This window comes from Colius striatus, chromosome 17 (assembly GCF_028858725.1).
Source record: "Colius striatus isolate bColStr4 chromosome 17, bColStr4.1.hap1, whole genome shotgun sequence".
NCBI classification, from domain to species: Eukaryota; Metazoa; Chordata; class Aves; order Coliiformes; family Coliidae; genus Colius; species Colius striatus.
This window is the reverse complement of record NC_084775.1, coordinates 8056731-8075999: the sequence shown is the minus strand read 5'-3', so window position 1 is coordinate 8075999 and position 19269 is coordinate 8056731. Positions and strand designations below refer to the sequence as shown.

The following is a 19269-nucleotide window of genomic DNA, read 5'->3' as shown; positions in this document are numbered from 1 at the left end:
CATATCATCTGTGTAAATTCTCTGTATTAGTCACTATAGTGATGCAGTTAAACTTTATAGGTGGTGGAGCAGCCTCCTAAGGCAGGGTGAAGGCTTTACACTGTGCAGAAAGTCAGATTGACTTGGATGTGGAAATAGAAAAGCAGTGTGGCATAATGGATGGAGATCTAAGAGCTGGTAAACCCCGAATTCTTTGCCTTTGTCATGGACATACTGCATGATGGAGCTGTGTCATTTGGTTATGGATTTTGTTAAAAATCAGTGGCATCGCATGTTTTTAATTTCACAATGAACAGTAGAATACAGGCATCATTTTGAATTCCCAGGCAATAACAGGTGTCTTAGATTGCTGGAGTGCAGCTACACAAATAACCTAGGCTGCCTGGTGAAATCACCAGCCCTGTATAAGAACAGAATAACAGACCACCAGTCTCTGCACCTATGATGGGGAATAAAATCTCCTGCCTTTGCTTTTAGGTTGCTTTGAGATGTTCGTATTTAGTGCTTGTAATTTTGTGTTTTCATTGTTCCATGGGAATACATATAAAAAACCTGACACTCCAGAAGACCCCGTCAAAGTGATGAACAGGTGGTTTGGTGTCCTATTTCCCTTCTTTCCTCTGTGAATGCTCCTCATGCAAGTGGTCACTCTGGGACAGTGATCTGGTGGTCAAACACAGTAATTGAATACTAATCCGTGACTGCCATGGCAGTTCTTGTAAATTCACTTGTCTCTCTCAGGTTTAATACTTTCAGGTTTAAGGGCAAGTTGGCATAACAAAGAAGAATGTGAGATAGATTTCAAAGCTCCATCCAGCACTCCACAAATGCTTTTTGAGGTTTTAGGACCTGGCAGACTCTGCTTAATGATGATGTCTTGGCATAACTATCTGAAGAAGCCATTATTCTACTGACACTGATGTTTTAATCTTTTGAGGCCCTCCGACCTGTTAAATATGTCTGTGATCTATAAATGTATAATCCAGACCTTGTTCTTTGAAATGGTCTCTCCTTTTGTGTGAGGGACTGTTCCGAAGATCAGAAGCCTGTAAACTTCCCAGTGGGAAAGAAATGAGTTACAGAAAAAAGTCCTTTGACCTCCTGGCATGACAGAGTTCCCCAGTCTTCCTGAATGTCTCATTTTCTTTCTGTTTTGGACCTCTGTTCTACTCACTTTCTGTCAGAGTCATTGTGGCACTGTCTGGCAAGTAACTGGCTGATGTTTTACCAGTGTCTTCTGTTCACTCAGTAACATGGTTGTACGGATGAAGTACAGGGGTCTTGGCATGGTTGGAAAGGTTTATTTATTTATTTATTTTCATCAAAATAGGACATTGTGGGAAGAGCTACAACTTCCAACTTTGAAAGTTCTTGTGTACAGAAACTAAAAGCAAACAAACAAAACTGTCTGTTTCCAGTAGAGAACAGCTGAATAAAAATGTTTGTTAGAGAGGATGTTGTTATTTGTTGTTATTTTTGGTAGTTTTTTTCCTCAAACTGCTACAGTGACAGATCTACTGCTCTTCTTTGTGACTGAGAATAGAATGGCTCTGCACAGTCATTGATTAACAGGTCAGTTCTACGTGGTTAAGTGACTAGAAGGTGGCATTTCAAATATTTTTAACTTTGAGGACATAACACTCATGCTTGAGAAAGGAGAAACATTTTAATCCGTGATTGAAGTGCTTAACCGGGTGCTGCCATCGTGCATTTGTTCTCAGTGCTGTTTTGCAACAGGGAAGTGGCAATGGGAGTCCCTCATGTTCCTCACTGCTCATGCCTGAATGAGCCATTCAGCATAGAGTTGAGGAAGGTGCTCAGCCACCTCCCTATCAACTTACCTGTCCTTGCACCGCGGGGCTTGCTGCCTTTGTCTGCCTCAGTGTAGTTTTCTGGCAGCCTTTGGCATTGAGTAGTTGATGGGAACACAGTTTGCACATTTGGACCTTTCTACCTCCCCAGGCCCCCTGATAAGCTTGGATCTGGGGAAGAAATTGATTGTGATTTGATTGAGTTGCATGTTTTTTGACATTTTGACAGTGCAGGCATCCCATACCAGCTGTGTCTGCCACTTAGTGATCCGGAACCCGAGGATGAGACGAGCGGTTTGGAGTTACACAGCTGCTGCTCTTCATCTTTCTGTGACGTGTTTCTTGTTTGTACCTTGGCTTCTCTGATGAGATCGGGGTGACCTTGGGAGGCTGACAGCTACCAGAGCTTCACTGTCTAGTGTGGAATTAGTTACAGGTTGCATCTTCTGAAAAGGTGGAATTTATGTGTAGTCGGTTGCAGATGGGTGAAATACCAGGGAACCACTGCTCCATGTTTTACAGCTGCTGAGGATTGCTCAAGCAATTGAAGTTGCATCCTCATTTAGACTGTACCTACCAGTGCTGTGTTGTACTTGCTGGACCCATCCTCATCAGCACTCATCCCTGTACCCCACAGTCTGCCAAACTCTTCAACCCTTCCATGACTAACAAATTTGAGGCTGGGAAAAGGACTGTTTTCTTTTCTACCACTGCCATAAATAAAAGTTAGAAGAAAAGTAATGAGTGTGGCTAGGGATGGTGACTCTGCCTTTGGAGAACTAGTAGTTAACAAGAACAAATTAGATGAGTGAGTTAGATGCACAACTTGAGTTGTGCTCAGCTAAACTATATTTGCAAAAAGTTAAAAATAAAACTGGGGTATGTAATTTTTTTATTGGCATCTTGTCTAAGCTGAGCACAACTTCCTTAGATTGAAAAAAAATACAGTAGCATCATTGCTATTAGCACTGTGGAAGAAATGCCTTTGCAAAGTTAAATTTGGCTATCTGCTGGAGTCTCTACTAAATAGCTAATTATATTCTGGTGGATTTCTGTGTAATGAAAATGCAGCAATTCTCTTCTTTGTTCTAAGCAAACTTTGGGTCTTTGAGGTAGCAAAATAGGCAAATGTTTGCTGTCAACTCAGCAGTCTATTACCCGAGGCATAGTTTGCTGGCCAAGCTTTTTACCCCACAATGCCCTGATGCTTTTATCTCTCCCAATGCTGTCTCACTGGAACTATGCTCTTCTGATCATAGATCACAAATTGACCCGAACGCATTTGCTCACTGTATGACTGGGTTGAGAATGGTGTCCCCTACGTGAACTGTGTCTTTTATGAACTGAACCACTGTAGGGCAGATGTCGATTGCTGCCATAACCTGTCACTATCCCAACCCCTTTGGCATGTAGCAGTGCTGTTAGCAGGGAAGTAGTGGTGGCAGAGGGTGATATTTGGGTCTATGGTAAATGTTTTTCCTGCAGAAAATATCACGGACTTCTCACAGTGAAATTCTCTCTCTGCTTTTGCAGTGAGCTTTGTGAAGTTTCCGGTTTCCTCATTCCTCTTACCCTGAAACAAAAGAAGTGTGCTCCTAGTGCATAGTGAAGTAGTAGCTTAATCTGCCTTCCAGTCCAGTATTATGCATTGAAATGCACTAGAGACATTTATATGTCTAGTTTCTTTCTGTGACTTAGTGGGGGGAACAGACACTTGCACCTGATAAGTGCTGATTCTTGAAACTGCTCCATTAGTTTTGCCTCTGACTAAGCTCTAGATAAAGCTAAGCTTTTATTTGGATGAGTTCTTTCATGTGGGATGGATAGGCTAAAGGATTTCAGATTGAAAGAGGTGGGGAGAACCAAGTTTAAACAACTCACCTCTATAGTAGTCTAACACATTAGCTGGAATGAACAGTTACAAGATTGAAAATGGTCTATGTAAAAAAAAAAACCAAAAACAAACCACCAAAAAAACAAAGGAAAAAGTAAAAGAAATTCTACCTTGCATTTTAAAGGAAATCTGCTAAAAAAAATGCAGGCTTCATTTGAAGCTTTAGAAATTTCCATCACTAGTTCATGCCTCTTAGTGACGGGATTCTGGCATTTGTGTGATAAGATGAAGACTGGAGAATGCAATTTTAATTTGTGAGGAATGACCTTTTAACTATTGCAAATTATTTCTGCTTTGAAACATAGGGTTAATGAGCATGTAGAGAGCCTCTGTAGTTTAGTGCAACTACTATAATTCATCCAATTTAGAGAGACAAGGAAAAATAAAGGAGAAGTTGAATTAGCACAAGGAAATTATACAGATGTGCAAATGACAGCTTCTGAATGCTTAGTGTGAAATTTCACTTCAAGGTTTATGCAGATCCTCAAGGGATGGAGCAGTTTGAAATGATTAGCTCTTCACATAGTAAAGCCTCCTTCCCTGCAGTCATGGCAACAACTTAGAAGCTCCTCTATTTTCCCATCTCCCCAACCTTGGCAACAGGAGTGCCACAGGTTTTTAATCTACTTCTGGTTGGTTCTTCAACTGCCCAGTACGAATTCTGAGTTAAGGTAACTTTTACAAATGTACTCATCCATTTTAACTGATAACAAAGGAGAGCTGCAAACTGATAAATGAGATAGTGAGCTGGCTTAGTTAGTCCAAGTCCTCAGGTCTCGGGATGCAGCAAGAGAATTTATTCTGCCCAGCTTGAAGCCACCCTTGCTGGCAAAAGGGAAACTGAAATTGGCTCAGTTAGTAAGTGGAACAATATAATATGCATTTCTCCTAGAACTTTATAGTAAGGAATCAGAGGCTTTTTTATACTTTGCTTTGGTTTTCTAAATTGTATATTCATTTCTTCAGTGTTTTCCCACTATCCATGGTTTTACAATCAATCTCTTCTCACTGTTGTGTTTGCGTGGTCATTAATAGCAATCTCTCTTTAATTCTGAAATTTGTCTGGGCCTAGTAACTGGTAGAGTGCTGGTTATTTCCATGTAGAGTTAACTACTAAATGTGTAGCTAAATGGAGAACTTAAAACATGGTCAGAAAACCATTGGGCTGTTGGCACATTAAAGACATGCATCTGTGAGCCAAACAAAGCATTTATGTCATCTTCTGAGATGAATATTCTCCTGGATTCTTATCTCAAACCATTTATTAAAATTCTACCACCTGTCTTGGGTGTGAATTTTCAACAGCTGAAAGATGGTTATCTGGCATCTACAAAAATTAGTTGCATAGTTGAAGCGGGAGACTAATTTTTTTGTATAGGTTTTTTTTCCTCCTTTTTGTCATTTGGAGAGAGAAGTGTCTTGAAATTGAAGGATGCTTTTCACAGTTTTTGAATTGGACTTTTTAGGGCCTCTGAGAAGATACTCCAGTAAATTTTAAGACATACCTTTTTTCTGTCTGTGACTGTCAGATCAATAAGTTAACAAATTAACAAATTGAGTTTCTTACCTGTGTGAGTCATAGTCAACAGTTTAAAATAATTTCAATTATTTTCTATTTAATGTAAAAGGAATAGAGGTAAAAGTTAGCAGCTGTTGAGGTCAATTTGAGACGAGAACACCCAAATGTAAAAAGAGACCCTGGAGCCCAATTGTCAGTAGAGGAAAAAAGAAACTGGTGTTGGCTCCTGCACTTCTACATTTGCAGGTGCCTCAACCATCCCCTCCTCCTCCAGAAATGGTGTGAGGCAAGTGGTGTGGAGGAAGTTTCTGAAGAAGTAGACAGTTTTGCATTCCAAGACTGCAAGTCTGACGTCTTCCATAAGATCTGACACTCAACTAGCAAAGTCAGGTTTGTTTATATATATTTCTCATCAGCCTTTGTAGTTGAAACAAAGACTTCAAAGACAGGCCTTGTTTGTATGGTCAGTGCAGAATGTAACTTCATTACTAGGGATCTACACCTTCCCCGTAAACCTGAAGCCTTTTTCTGCTGCTTTGGACAGGATGCAGCTTTAAAAAGTCCCTGAAATGTGCTTGGCAGTGTGAGATTTGGCAAGAACATGAGCTGCTTTGAATAAATCAGATAATCTGAGCCAGATATTCTAGATCAACTGCATGACTGAAACTGGGGTTTATTGCTGATTGAATGTAAACCTTTTTATTTGTGTCTATTAAAAAGCACCATAAAAGGTAATGGTAATGTTGCTAAGGAACTGTTTACCTGCCAAATGTATCTGTATGATGCATGAGGTGACCATGGGAACCAATTTAGTGGCAATTATTTAAAGAAAACCTTGCAGCAAAATGATTATTGCATGTATACCAAATATTTTTTGCAGCTACATTTGAAAAGCTTCTTTCTGGGAAAAGATGTAATAACTAGAAATCCATTTACAGAGAAGGGTCAGCAGGTCCTGCATAAAAAATATATTACTAGAGCCAGGTGTTTTGATGTATATTTTACGAATCATGTTTTGAAAATAAATAGGAAATCCTTATTGGGTTATCAGCTTTGTGCAAGTTTAAAGCAGGTTGTTATGTGTTCTTGGGGGATTCAGTCTTTTGCCTGACTTCATTTTTCTTAAAAAATTAATTACAGGTTGCAGTATTCCCCCCAGAGAACGTATTAACTATGTCCCTCTCTCCAAAGAGTGCTTAGTTCTCATGAGATATGTTGCCTTAGGCTAAAAGCTACTGATTTCATTTCTGACTCATAAAGAAAATTTTTAAACTTATTGTTATACTTAACAGCATTTTTGATGAGTGGCAGCAAGTAGCACTGCATTGGGATGAAGGCTGTTAGGATATTGTCTTACAAAGGGAGCATACGCTGCACAAGTGAGTCTTCAGGGGTTGAATTTTACTTGAAAAATGATGTATTCAAGCATATATGCCCAACACATAGAGAAATTTTTGCATTTGCTATAAACATTGAAACTGTAGGAAGGATTTACTTATGAGTAGCCCCCAGGATGCTACCAAAGTAATGGCATTCTACCATAAATCCATTATGGTATCATTTCCATTTTAACCCAGTAATGATTCTGAGATCATAGAATCATGGAATGGTAGGTGTTGGAAGGGACCTTTAGAGATTATCCAGTGCAACCTACTGCCAAAGCAGGTACACCTAGATCAGGTCACACAGAAACATGTGCAGGTAGGTTTTGAAGACCTCCAGAGAAGGAAGTCTCCTTCTCCACATCTTCCCTGGGCAGCCTGTGCCAGGACTCCCTCACCCTCATAGTAAAATAGCTGGTATAAGATTGAATTCATTTGTTTTTCAAGATATGGCCCAGCTGACAACTGTTTATATCTGTATAATTAAAAAGGAATCATTATAAAGAATTTCTTATGGCAGACAGAGTTTGTTTATATAATTAAGAGTCATTTCAGCGTCAGTAAAGAGGGGCGAGAATTATTGTGTTTCAGAAAATGCAGAACATGGAAGTTCTGTGTGGTTCCAGGTAAATGCTTGTATGGATCTGCTTTTCAATAGATATTACTTTGTTGTTAAATGATTGCAATCAAGCTTGCCTTACATGGTTTTTTTGCTTTTAATGCACTTCAGGCTGCGTGGCTCAGTCTCACTGCCTCCCTGCAGCTCTCAGACCAAGCATGATGTCATAGCAATGCAAAGTGAATCAGTGTCTGTCAGAAAGAGGCTTCAAGTCTTTTGTGTTCATTTACAGACATTGTGACTCACGCTGGGGCTTTACTTGCACGCACATAAGGATATTTTCAAGGCCTGTAACAACGCAAATTAGTTAGATGTATTCTTTTGTAGAACTGGAATATATTTATGCACAACGGGGCTGGAAAACATGTCCAAGTATACAAAACAGGCTGTTTCTGTACTTGTATTTGTACATATGAAGGTATTTTAGTATTGCAGAGAAGCTGTACAGTTGCAGTGGAAGGGTAATTAGTTGTAAAGTTTTTCAGAAGGTACTATTGGAATGCCTTTCATCATTAAGTCAAATGAATAGCTTTAATTTTCACTGTAAAAGCAAATTTTACAAGTCAACAGTATATCTAACATCTTATACACACATATACGGAAAAAATATATATATTTAACAAAACCCAAATTGTCTTCCTTTGTTTTTCTAATGGTCTGGTGATTTGTGGGGTCAGTCCCCTTTTTAGTTCCAAATGGTGAAGAGGACCAAATCCTTTTCTCCAAGTTAGCTTCAATATGCTTGCTTTGAAATAGTGGAACACGGAAGTCAGGTTCTTTCATACCCTGGGAAATGAACTTTTTTGGTGATATAAGTCCCCTTTTGGAACAGCATTATGATACACTGCTGGAACTAAGTTACTTGAAAGTCTCTGAGCTTACGTGCTTTCAGCATCATTATCTCTACTGGGAGTTCATATTACCTGAGCTAGTGTTCAACACTTCGTTTTGCTAACTGGAAGTTCTGGATTTAATTTATTTAACACAGTGTGTGTCTCTCCAGTACACTGTAAAGGAGCATGTGTATTTTCTTTTTTTCCCCATAGACAGAGACTCATTCATTTTCAAGTCCTGCAGGCTTGTTTCTTTGTAAGACTCAAAGGATTCACAAAAGTGATTCTTGTAAACAGTCTAATAGCCAATTTGATTTGTATTGCTTAATTAAAACTTGCATTTTTGTTTCAGACACCCCGAACATGTGAAAACTTTATCAAATTGTGCAAGAAGAACTATTATGATGGAACAATTTTTCACAGATCAATTCGTAATTTTGTGGTGAGTGTTGACCAAATCCTGTGTATTGTGCAGTCTTTCAGGCTGTAGTACTGTCAGATCATCCTTCCCTGGATGTGCTCCAGGACTCAGTGCCCAGGCTTTTTTTGTGAAGGAGTTAAAGAGCACCTAGTGAACCAGAAAATGGACTTTGATAGTCAAAGATGTTTATATAGGTACAGTCCAGGCAGCTTAGGATACTGTAGCTGTCACAGAATCACAGAAGAGTAGGGGTTGGAAGGGACCTTTAGAGATCATGTAGTCCAAACGCTCTGCTCAAGCAGGTTCACCTAGTTGAGGTTGCACAGCAATGCTCCAGGCGGGTTTTGGGCTCCTTTACCCTTACAGTAAAGTCATTTTTCTTTAAGTGGAATTTTTTGTCTTCCAGTTTTTGTCCATTACCCCTTGTCCTATCACCTGACACTACAGAAAAAAGCGCTACCCCATCCTCTTGACAAACACCTTTTAAATACTTGTAAGTGTTAATGAGGTTCCCCTTCAGTCTCTTCCAGGCTAAACAGCCCCAGGTCCCCACAGCCTTTCCTCCTAAGAAAGATGCTCCAGTCCCCAATCATCTTGATGGCCCAGTGTCCTGTAACTTCCTTTCAGAACTAATAACCTGATCCTGAAGGGCAGAGCACATCTATTGGAAGACTTCACTGAATGTTACATTCCATCCTGTCATCCTTAAAAAAAAAAGCTTTTTTTTCCTTTTGACAGTAGTATATCTCTCAGTTCATAGTTAAACTCCATTATAATTGTGTGCTATTACATTATCACGACACCTTCCCTCTACTAGCATTAGAATATAGAATATTATTTCTGCATATCCGGAATGTATATACAGGGATACATTTTCTTGCTAGAAGATTGCTTTCACATGAGGATTTTTCCTACTGCAGATAGAGAGGAGGATACTGGGAAATACAGGTTCAGATACAGAAAATATTCCATATTCTCTCATTTCTTGCCTTCCATCATGTGGGGGATTGGTAGCAAAATAGAAAGCATTTTCCAGTTCCCAAAGCAATGCATCATCAGTTAAAAAGCAGGTTATGACTCAGGACATAATAGAAAGGATGATCTGGTTAACCCATTTGAGACTGTCTATTTTCCCTAGTTATACACAAGAGACCTATTATTTTTATAAAACTGTCATTCAGTTATTGGATAAATAATGTAGGGGAAGGCAGCCAGATGATAAAAGAAGCTCTAAATAAATAGTAATGGTTTCCTTGTTGCTAACTTGTCAACATGACACATTGTAGAAGGATGAAAATTGAGCAGAATTGGCTTTTATGGCTTGTATTTAATGTCTTTCACACAGACTTATGTGTAATGTGAGGATTTGATTTTAATTCTGCAGATCCAAGGAGGTGATCCAGCTGGCACAGGAACAGGTAAGGTTGAGTTTGAATCAAGTAAACCATTTTCACTTAATTCACTGTGTTGTTACATTTGTCTCCAGACACCCTGTAGATTCATATTCTCTAAATTATGGTGTACATTGTATTTGTCCTTTAAAGCAGAGGGTTTATTGCTATATTTTAATTACTGTTTTAACTATGCTTAAAGTTTCTTCTGATATATTCTCAGTCTAAATCCTGGGCACACTTCCATAAGAATTCATGTTGGGTCTTTGCTTCATTTTTCTTAGAGAAAATAAATAAACAAAAATTAGAGTGATTTTACAGCTGTCCTTCCAGGGCAAAGGGCAAAGGAAGAAACACATTCATGCAAAGTTGCTTTCAAATTCAGCATTAATGAAATACTTGAGACCTGCCTCAGAATTGGTGAACAGCCAGATACCATCTGTTCTCCCAGCTAGTTGCCTTGTAAAGCCTAAGCTACTCTTCTGGAAACTTTTAGGGATCACTGTTACTAAATTCTTCTGCTGTTCTTTCTCCCTTAGCTGGAGATCTGAATAACAGTCATATCAGAAATAGTCAGAAGATCTAGCAGCTGGGGAGTCCTCAGAGCATTGCACACCACAGTAGATATGTTATGTAGTATCTCTAGTTGGTGCTGTAAATTTGCTCATTTTCCACTTGCCTCTTTTATCTGCCCATTTGTAGATGTCACCAGCCTCCACAACTCCTTGCCTGGTTCAGTGGTGTTGTGTGCATTCTTATTCAGGTTCATATGTGCCACTTGTGTATGCAAACATTATATTCTTCTGTGTATATTTATCAAAAAAGTTGCCTTTGTAGTTCTTAAATACTCCAGATCTGTTTTCTTTGTAAATAATGTTAGTGTGGGATGCCCAACAGCTTTTCCTCTGCTGCGTGCATTCAACAGCAACAGTTGTATACTCTAAGATCTGAGACTAGAGACTAGTTAAAGGTTCTCTGTTTGTGCTTGGATTGTCAAAAGAAATATGTTTTGATTTTTGTTGTAAGTAAAGTTTCAGTTCAAATCCCTAAAGACATAATTAGGAACATCTTTTTAAATGAGAAATTAAAGTGTCAGGGAGACAGGAAAAATTTAATGGGTTGACTCAGACACCTTTTACCCTTATAGGGTGGAGTTCAGATCCTGCTGTGGAATGAAAATTAACTTGCTGGTGTCATTTTTGTCTCTGTACAAATGGTAGAAGTATTGTAAGACAGCACAATTAGCAGTTGGCAGAGAACTGGTGGTGCAGCTGCACTGAAGGTCAAGACTCAGCTCTACTGGCAAAGCAAGTAGGAAGCAAAATGCAAATTAGCTTACAGGAGAAAAAAAAAACTCCTATGTATATGCTTTTATTTATAAAAGGGTGTCTAAAGACCTCTAGTTGTTTCCATCTTGTTTTCCTCCTTGTCGTTCTTAATTAAATGTGACTGTGTTGCAGGCAAGATGTCTTGCAGACATCTGTTAAGGCTGTTTCTAATAAAATGGACAGTGTACACTCAGGTAGATATCAAATAGATTTTAGTGTTGGAGATTTTCAGGGACTGTTTGCAATTATTGTAGAGTCCAGACAATGCAACTGTCTTCTTTGCAGATGAATGGTTTTTATTTTTTGAAGACAGCTGAATATTAGTATCCTTACACATATCACGTATTGGATATGACAATATCACAAGAAAATGTTCTAAATTGACAGCCTGGTGAGCTACTAGATTTCTGTTGAACTATCATGCCTTAGTGTTTAATACTTAAATGAAGCTGCTTAGACAGTTCACAGAGTTCAAGTAGTCTGTCAAAATTTGTTGCTAGCTGCCTGAGAGTTCCTGGGAGTTTGAATGTAAGGCAGAAATTTCACTTGTATATCTCAAGCCACATGCTGTAGGAAGGTGGCCAGACCTAAGGGGTCTGTCTGGTTTTATGTTTATTCCACAGCAGTGTTGCCAGAGGAGGGTACAGCTTGGCAGCAGTGTAAGAACATGCACACGTAGTGATGCTGTCCTAGGCTCCTGTGGTGTAAAAATTATGATCCCTTGGTTTGCACATTATTAATGTGATCATAAGCATTCATGTTAGAGCTTTACTCCAAAGCTTTCCTGGGGTTCAGTGCTTTGTACCTTTTTTACCTGGGTCTTGTATCTTATTTGCAGTATAAAATCCCTTTTTTTATTCTGTCAGCTAAAGAGAATTTTGGTATTTCTTTCACTCACTGCTGCTTAGAAAAAAAATTAAAATGTGCATCTTTAAGAGCTAATAAGTCTGTAAGATTTAATCATCTTTAGAGGTTTACTGGAGGAGTAAATGACTTGACTTCTGTAATATCAGAGAAGCATATGAGATTAGAACAGGGCTTTTGTCCCAGGTACTTCATTGGGCAATAGGGAAGAATGTTTGGAGGTTATCTTTGAAATGTCAACATTTTAAACTGCCAAAATTGTTTCTGTTAGAGCCTTTTGTAGGAATTATTCAGGGGAAAAAAAAAACCCTTCCTTGGTTCTTTTTCCACATAGAACCTTCTGCTTTAATTGAAATTTTCTGGCTAAGAGGTTTAGGATGGTTTTCTGTTCGTTTGTTTAAAAAGAAACCCCCCACCTTTCCCAAGGAGATCTGTAGAAGGTGCATTAAGCCTGTATATCTTTTTGGTTTGTTATATTTATTTAATTATTCCTGTTCATCATCTCAGCAACTAGAACAGACTTGTTCAAAAATCTTCCCACCATTTGGTTTCTGTCATCTGACATTTATCCCTTGTTCAGCAACAGGTGTCAGGTTTATGGTTGCAACACCCAAATGCTTAGATGATCACCCACTTCATTGCTAACTAAGCCCAGGACTCTTCAGCTTCTGGGTGGATTTGGGCACATGGAGTACAACATAACATAAGGTTACATGTCACACGTACCTGGGCTGCAGCTATCCCTTGACTCACCTAGATAAGTGTGCTTATGTTTTGGAAATATTTCACAGGTGTAAAATGCCAAGCTGGTTGTTACTGTTTGTGGCTATTCTGGCTCAACAGTCCTATCTGTAAGCAGGACTGATCCTGGTTTCTTTTTCATTTGTTGTTAAGCACCCCACTGCATCCTTTTTGAATCTTTTGTTAGGCTGTCATAAAAAGTAACTGTGACCCAATAGACATATGAAGGACAAATGATTCCTAGTACTCAGCAGTTAACCTTGAGATTGGGGAGGGTGAAAATCAGCATTATGGTTGAGATACTGCATTGGGAAAAGACTGAGGTACAGAGTTTTACCTTAGCTTAGCTGGCAGACGTGGATTGCCAAAGCAGTTACATACAAAGTCATGTAAGACTGATACTGATTTAAAGCAGTTAGATACAGAGTCATGTAAGACTGACACTGATTTAAAGGACCGAACTAATTTCCTACTTAATGTTTCATAAGACTGGGAGCTTACTTCTTTTCTAACAAAATAACCACCCATAGAGGCAGTATTCAGAGCAATAAGCTGAGTCATGGTCATTCTTTGTAATGATTAATTATCTGAAAATGAATTTTAGATTTGTGATGTATCTCCTTTCCTGCTGTTCATAACAACTAAGTGGCTGAACATTGTGAGTAATTCTGTCTAACTCATGCTAGTGCAAGTGGAGCAGCTGCTCTGTATTTTCAGTGTTCTAAATAATAGAAGAAAATTTGCATGTAGGAAAAATAGGTTTAGTGTACTAAACCCTCTGTATGAAAAGGGGAAAACTATATGCAAAGCATTACATGTGCTAAGAGACAGAGGAATTTTTCAGCTACTCTTCCTTGCAACCTGTGGGAAGGTCTGAAGATTCGACTTGTGTGTACCTCTGTCCATTTATGAATGCAGGAGGGCACAAAGTTGGCATATAATAGCTGTAAAAGTCCAAGATGAAATACCACTGACAGATGGGAATTACATTTTGATGGCAACAAGTAGAGCAAAGCACTTTTTTTTTTTCCGCTCTCTGAACGGTCAGTAGCAAAGGGACTGTGGACAAACTTGGTCAGTTCTGAAATGCTGTTTCCTAAGAAGGCAAGTTCCTAAAGCATAACCAGTTACAGAGCCTCTTTTCCTGCATGATACAAGCTCAGCAAAAGGAACAGGAGCAAAACCTGTTTATCTAGTGATACACTCCTTTTAGATTGCAGCCCCTCTGCAAATCCAGGCTCTGGTATGTGAGGTTAAAAGTATTGTGTCCTGTTCTCTGAAGGGAGAGAAGCACTTACTGTCTGAGCTAAGGCTTTCATATTTGCAAAATGATTCAGGAATCTTGCTTGGAAAGCTCTTTAGAAGTGTCACATGTTATTATGTACCTCGTTGTTCCAGATGACAAGAAGAAAATTACAGAAAGTAAGCCATCATTTTTGTGAATCAGAGCCCTCCCACTTCTTACCACTGCTTAGCAATTTTTATGCCAGAAAAAGGAAGGATTTATTTAAAATCACAACTGTCATGAATGATGATTCCCAGCCCACACCTGGCTTTTGGAATGCTACATTTCTGAAGCTTTAAGTGCATCTCTCAGCTCTTTGCAAGAAAGTTGTACAACTTCTGTAATTTTACTCAAAAAATACTTTCTGAAAAAACTGCCTTTAGAAGAAACAAAGTCTACCAAAGAGTGAGCTGCCTTAGTTCAAAAGGTAGGCTGAAAATGAGACTTTTTTCTGTATAGTTGCTAATGTGTGATAGCTTCAGATGTCAGTTTAGATCTATTTACCTTTTTGCTCTCAGCACAAGATGCAGATACAAAACTCAATAACTAGCCATACATAAGTTACAAGCTAGATATTACCTTGCCACTTTGAATAGCCATGGAAAGGATGAATACAGTCTATTTTTTCCTGTGAGCTGTGTGGTCTGTTTGTTTTCATCTCTGAGTGAGAAATAGGTGAACACCTCTTTAAGAGAATTTTTCTCATTTATTAAAAATGCAGAGGTCTCCCAGCTGCATTCGTCTTTGAATCTTGGCCATCTGGGTAGACATGTGATTTTTATCTTAGAGAATTGTGCAAAAACTCTTTGTGGCTCCTGAAGGCTTTGTCATTGTACAGGTTAAATGCTTTTAGAAGGCCACTGTATTTCCATGGCCCATCCCAAGTACACTTCTAGCTTTGTGCAAACAGGAGACCCCTCACATCCCAGATAAGTACTACTCCACTTCCCAGCACAAGTCCAGAGTGTGACAGCACCTTTGTGGGGCTGTATCTGCTGCCATGTGAACCCCTCTGATTTTTAATACAGAATTTTTCCCCAGTACGTTTTGTAATAGGATCTCAGAAACATTTGCAAGTCCAGTAGGCTCACAGCTCTACTGTGACAGAAGATAATCTTATCAGGGAGTAAGCTGAGAGGAAGGTGAAGTGACAGGCAGTGCTGCCCACTGTGAATCTAACACCCAGGGTCAGTTCATGTTTTCCATGGGCTTATGGGCTGGAACCTCAGCTTCGGGGTGAGGTTTTTGCATCATCGCAACTCCATATATAGTCAGCAGTGATCTGTGCGCTCTCAGAGGAAGATTTGGGGAATATAAGGAGGAGCCTTCCTCCTCTCTTTATGGCATATACAGGGAGTGTAACATGAGAGGGATGGAGCTTGGCAGTGCTGGGTCCCACCTCCTATGTCTGTATCCATCCTGCTTTCAGAAAATGAGGGAGACGGCACAGACACACCTCCCAGCCCTGACAAGAATAAACACAGCAAAATCTTCTTGATATTTCTGAATGCCTCGTAATTGTTGGGAGATTTGGAGCCTGTGAGTTATTTTTCTGAATTTATGTTGAGCTCTGCTGTAGAGAGCAAAATGTAAGGATCTAAATCCCTGTTCCAGACCCCTCCTGGCTATGCACTGTGCTGCAATGACAGTAGACTTGCAAGGGATCTATACTTAATCTTCAGAGAGAAAATTACTCTGGTTTTCAGTAGTTAAAGAAATGTATATATTTAACTCGCCATCTCCAGACTTACTGTGTCTGGCCCTGCTTCGTGCAGATATGTGAAGCCTGGAGCAATTCCAGAGGTTAGCAGGAGTTTGACAGCACATTCAGGCTATTTTTAATTTAAGGAGAATACATTTGGAGTTTACTTTTTTAAAAAAAATAACATTTATTCTTAAATTGAGATTCTGTTGGGTTTCGTTGTTGTGCCTGGCTGCCTTTGCAGCAGCCCAGCCGCCCCTGGCCAGGCCCTGCTGCCAGGCCTCTGCAGACGCTTCTGCTATGTCCTTTATAGGACGTCTGGCCTTTTAGGCAAATGCTGCACAGGCTATTCTCTGTTCTTGCCTGCAGCTCCCAGGCAGACAGAATTAGCCTTGGAAACAGCTGTATGGCAGACAGAGGGAGGCAGGGACTGGATCTCATGCTGTAACTATCTACTAAAATTTTAGCACCTATTTCCAGAGAACTGAAATACTGAACCAAAGTTAGCCTTTGTACATACGAGATGAATTCTGATCTTCAGTGTGTGATCTGAGATTAAATCATACAAAAATAAATATTCCAAAACATAGAGATCATGGCTCATTGCTCCTGTCTGCAAGCTCTTGGGTCTGGTTGCTTGTTGTGCCAGAAAGAGAGAGTGTCTCTGTCATTCACAATTTTTCTCTTTCCTTTTGAATTATTTTTCTGACTAGCGAAGCTTCAGGGTTGATTTCAGCCTCATTCAGCAACTTGACAACACTAACTCCAGCATCAGCCAAAAGCATATGAAGGATGTGACAGACTTAAGGGTTTGACCACTTGCTGCTGTGTACCATCTCAATGGGATGTATTCGTTACTGCGGCTCAGCTAGACAGCAGAGAGTCCTTCAGGTTAGGACTCTTAGCAAGTTGCTTCAAGAGATCCTTCAAAGCAAAAGAATGTATTTCTGTGAGGAAAGTCCACATGAGGTTTGTTACTCCAGTCATGGCAGACAATTGAAGTGCAGGGTCTGAAGCCATGGCACAGAGGCAGCTTGGTAGGAGGGGTAGGGAGCCTGTCCCCAGAGCTGCCCTGCCCCAGGCCAGAATGAAGTGGAAAGGTGAAAGTTGTGAAAGGCGGAGGGAAAGACTAGTAATGCACAGAGCATAGTGCTGTTGATGGGCAGCAGGTGTGTTTCTGGTTTTGGGCAGCACCTCTTGGTATGGAGTCTCACTAGATTCTAAGTGTCACTTGTTTATTTACTAACCTACAAGAACTTTGGTTTTCTGAACAAGGCAGGTATCTAGGACACTGCACAAGTAACCTTTCTTAGCAAACAGGAACATACAGAGAGATACATTAGCAAAATTACTGGCTTCTGGTAAGATGTTTTCCAATAGGTTAAACACTTTGAATTTGGCTGCAATAGATGAGTTTTGGATCCATCTCCAAGACAATGAAGCTGGCTGCAGCTATTCCATATCTCTTTCAGCCAGTACCGGAAGAGATTGCCATATGGGATCAAGATGGTGTAGTTTAGCTGATCTTAAAATACTCAATAGCCAAAGATTGCTGAAGTCATCATTCCTCTACTGCTGATTGCAGAAAATCCCTACAGGGTTTGTCCCTTTTTACTGCCTCTTGTCAAATTGCAGAGCAAGCAGTGCTCAACACTATTAATAAGTGTTTTGAACATGATTAATTGGATTTTTTTAATGGGTCAGTTTCTCCCAAAATTTCCCGCTTCATTCCACTTGAGCTGTCCACCTGTGATTCTTTGTTTTCGTGATGTCATCTCATGTCTCATTTGTTGCATTCTTGTGATTCACTCGTGTGATTTTCTGCATAAGGTTTCCAGTAGAAACTTAGTTTATTCGTATTTATTTGCTGCTTGCCTGTGCAACCATATCATCAAATTGCTTTTCTGTATTACATGTGTGAATAGCCATGAGCACTATAGATCCGTTTACTGACCTCCTCCTACTTTGCAAGTGATACAGTTACTCTAGAGGCTTCTTGAGCCAGTTCTGCAGATGGACCAGTCTTGCTGCCTTGTTTGAATAGTTTTGTTTGGTTTATTTTTAATACTGTCCTAAGGTGAAATATTTTTTCATTATTTGTCAAACAAGATTATGGATGTGACTGTAAAACTATGACTCATCTCAGCCTTCGTTTTTCTTATTAAGAGTGATCCTGGAGGAAAGTGCAAATGAAAATGTCAGATCTGTCACAACTAATGTAAAAATGACAGCCAGGAGGAGAGGTCTCCCAGACCCTCTTTCTATCCTTAGACACAGAAAATAAATCAGTTTTGAAGGGCAGGGTCTGTGGCTTGTGCAAAGTTTTATCATTCTTTTTATACTTCATTGCATTTAAGTGTTGTAACTGGTACAAATACCTAATTTTTGCCTTTGATGATAAATATTCCTCCAAAATAATTCTTCTTTGTTTAGCTGGGAGTTAAGCATTTGAGCTTATACCTCCTATTCTTAGTTGATTAGATGAGCTTATTTAATCTCCTTGGTATTTTATTTCCGGAAGCAATGTTATATCCAGAGTGCAATTAAACTGGTAATTCTTTGCTCTGTGTTTTGTCAGGAAGCCACTTCTAAAGATTTAATGTCTCAAAAAAGAAAAATTATAGTGCAGTAAAAAATTAAATCCTTGACAGTTCGCCATTGCACAGTATATAATGCTGGTGATAGACCAGATTGTTTATTTCTGCATGGGGGCCCAGAATTGTGTTGCCAGTTAGGAACACCTGAATTCAAGGGGATACTCTAGGCGTGAGGTAAGAATGTATTATACACATAGTGATCAGAAGTGCCAGAGTGCCTGTTAGAAAATGTAGTGGGGAAACTGATGAAAATAAACATTTCTTCTATCATCTTTTCTCTTTTAAGGAGGAGAATCTTACTGGGGAAAACCTTTCAAAGATGAATTTAAGCCCAATTTGTCCCACACAGGACGTGGTATTCTTAGTATGGCCAATTCGGGACCCAACACAAACAAATCACAGTTGTAAGTAGTCACTTGCTTTTTGTGTTTTATTGTTTCCCTCTAGACATTGTGTCTCACTCTGTTAAGAAAACAAATGACATTTTATGAGCTGCTCTTTAAAGTTCAGTCAAGTGAAATACTCTGTCGAGTGCTGCATATTGAAATCGGGGTAGTTACAGCTGAGCTTACCCGATAGCAAAGTGAAGAACAGCAAGAACAACTGCAAGTTTATTATGTCATCATTCATTTGTCTTTTCTGTTTCTATGATTTGAAGGTTTGGTTCATTTTTGCCAGTGTGTCACCTCTTATGTTATCCCTGTAAGATACCTCTCCACTCTGCTCAAATTTAACCCCACATTGAACTTTTTGAAAGGGCTTGATGAAATAAAGCATACTCTGTGGAAATGTTGATTCTTTTTTTTGCCTTGTTTTTAAATAAATGAGAACAGTTCTCCTCTGTTGCATTGTTCACAACCCAGACGTGACAGATTGCAGAAT

General features: G+C 39.4%; 1 protein-coding gene across 1 annotated transcript in view; it reads left to right on the top strand.

Annotated features, from left to right (window-relative positions):
• The window catches only part of PPIL2 (peptidylprolyl isomerase like 2), a 69738-nt gene that overhangs the window by 36067 nt on the left and 14402 nt on the right, over window positions 1–19269 (top strand). The window contains exons 13-15 of the mRNA XM_062010253.1: window positions 8411–8500; window positions 9864–9897; window positions 18674–18791. Coding sequence (XP_061866237.1) covers window positions 8411–8500; window positions 9864–9897; window positions 18674–18791 — 242 coding nt within the window. The remainder of the gene's footprint in view (window positions 1–8410; window positions 8501–9863; window positions 9898–18673; window positions 18792–19269) is intronic.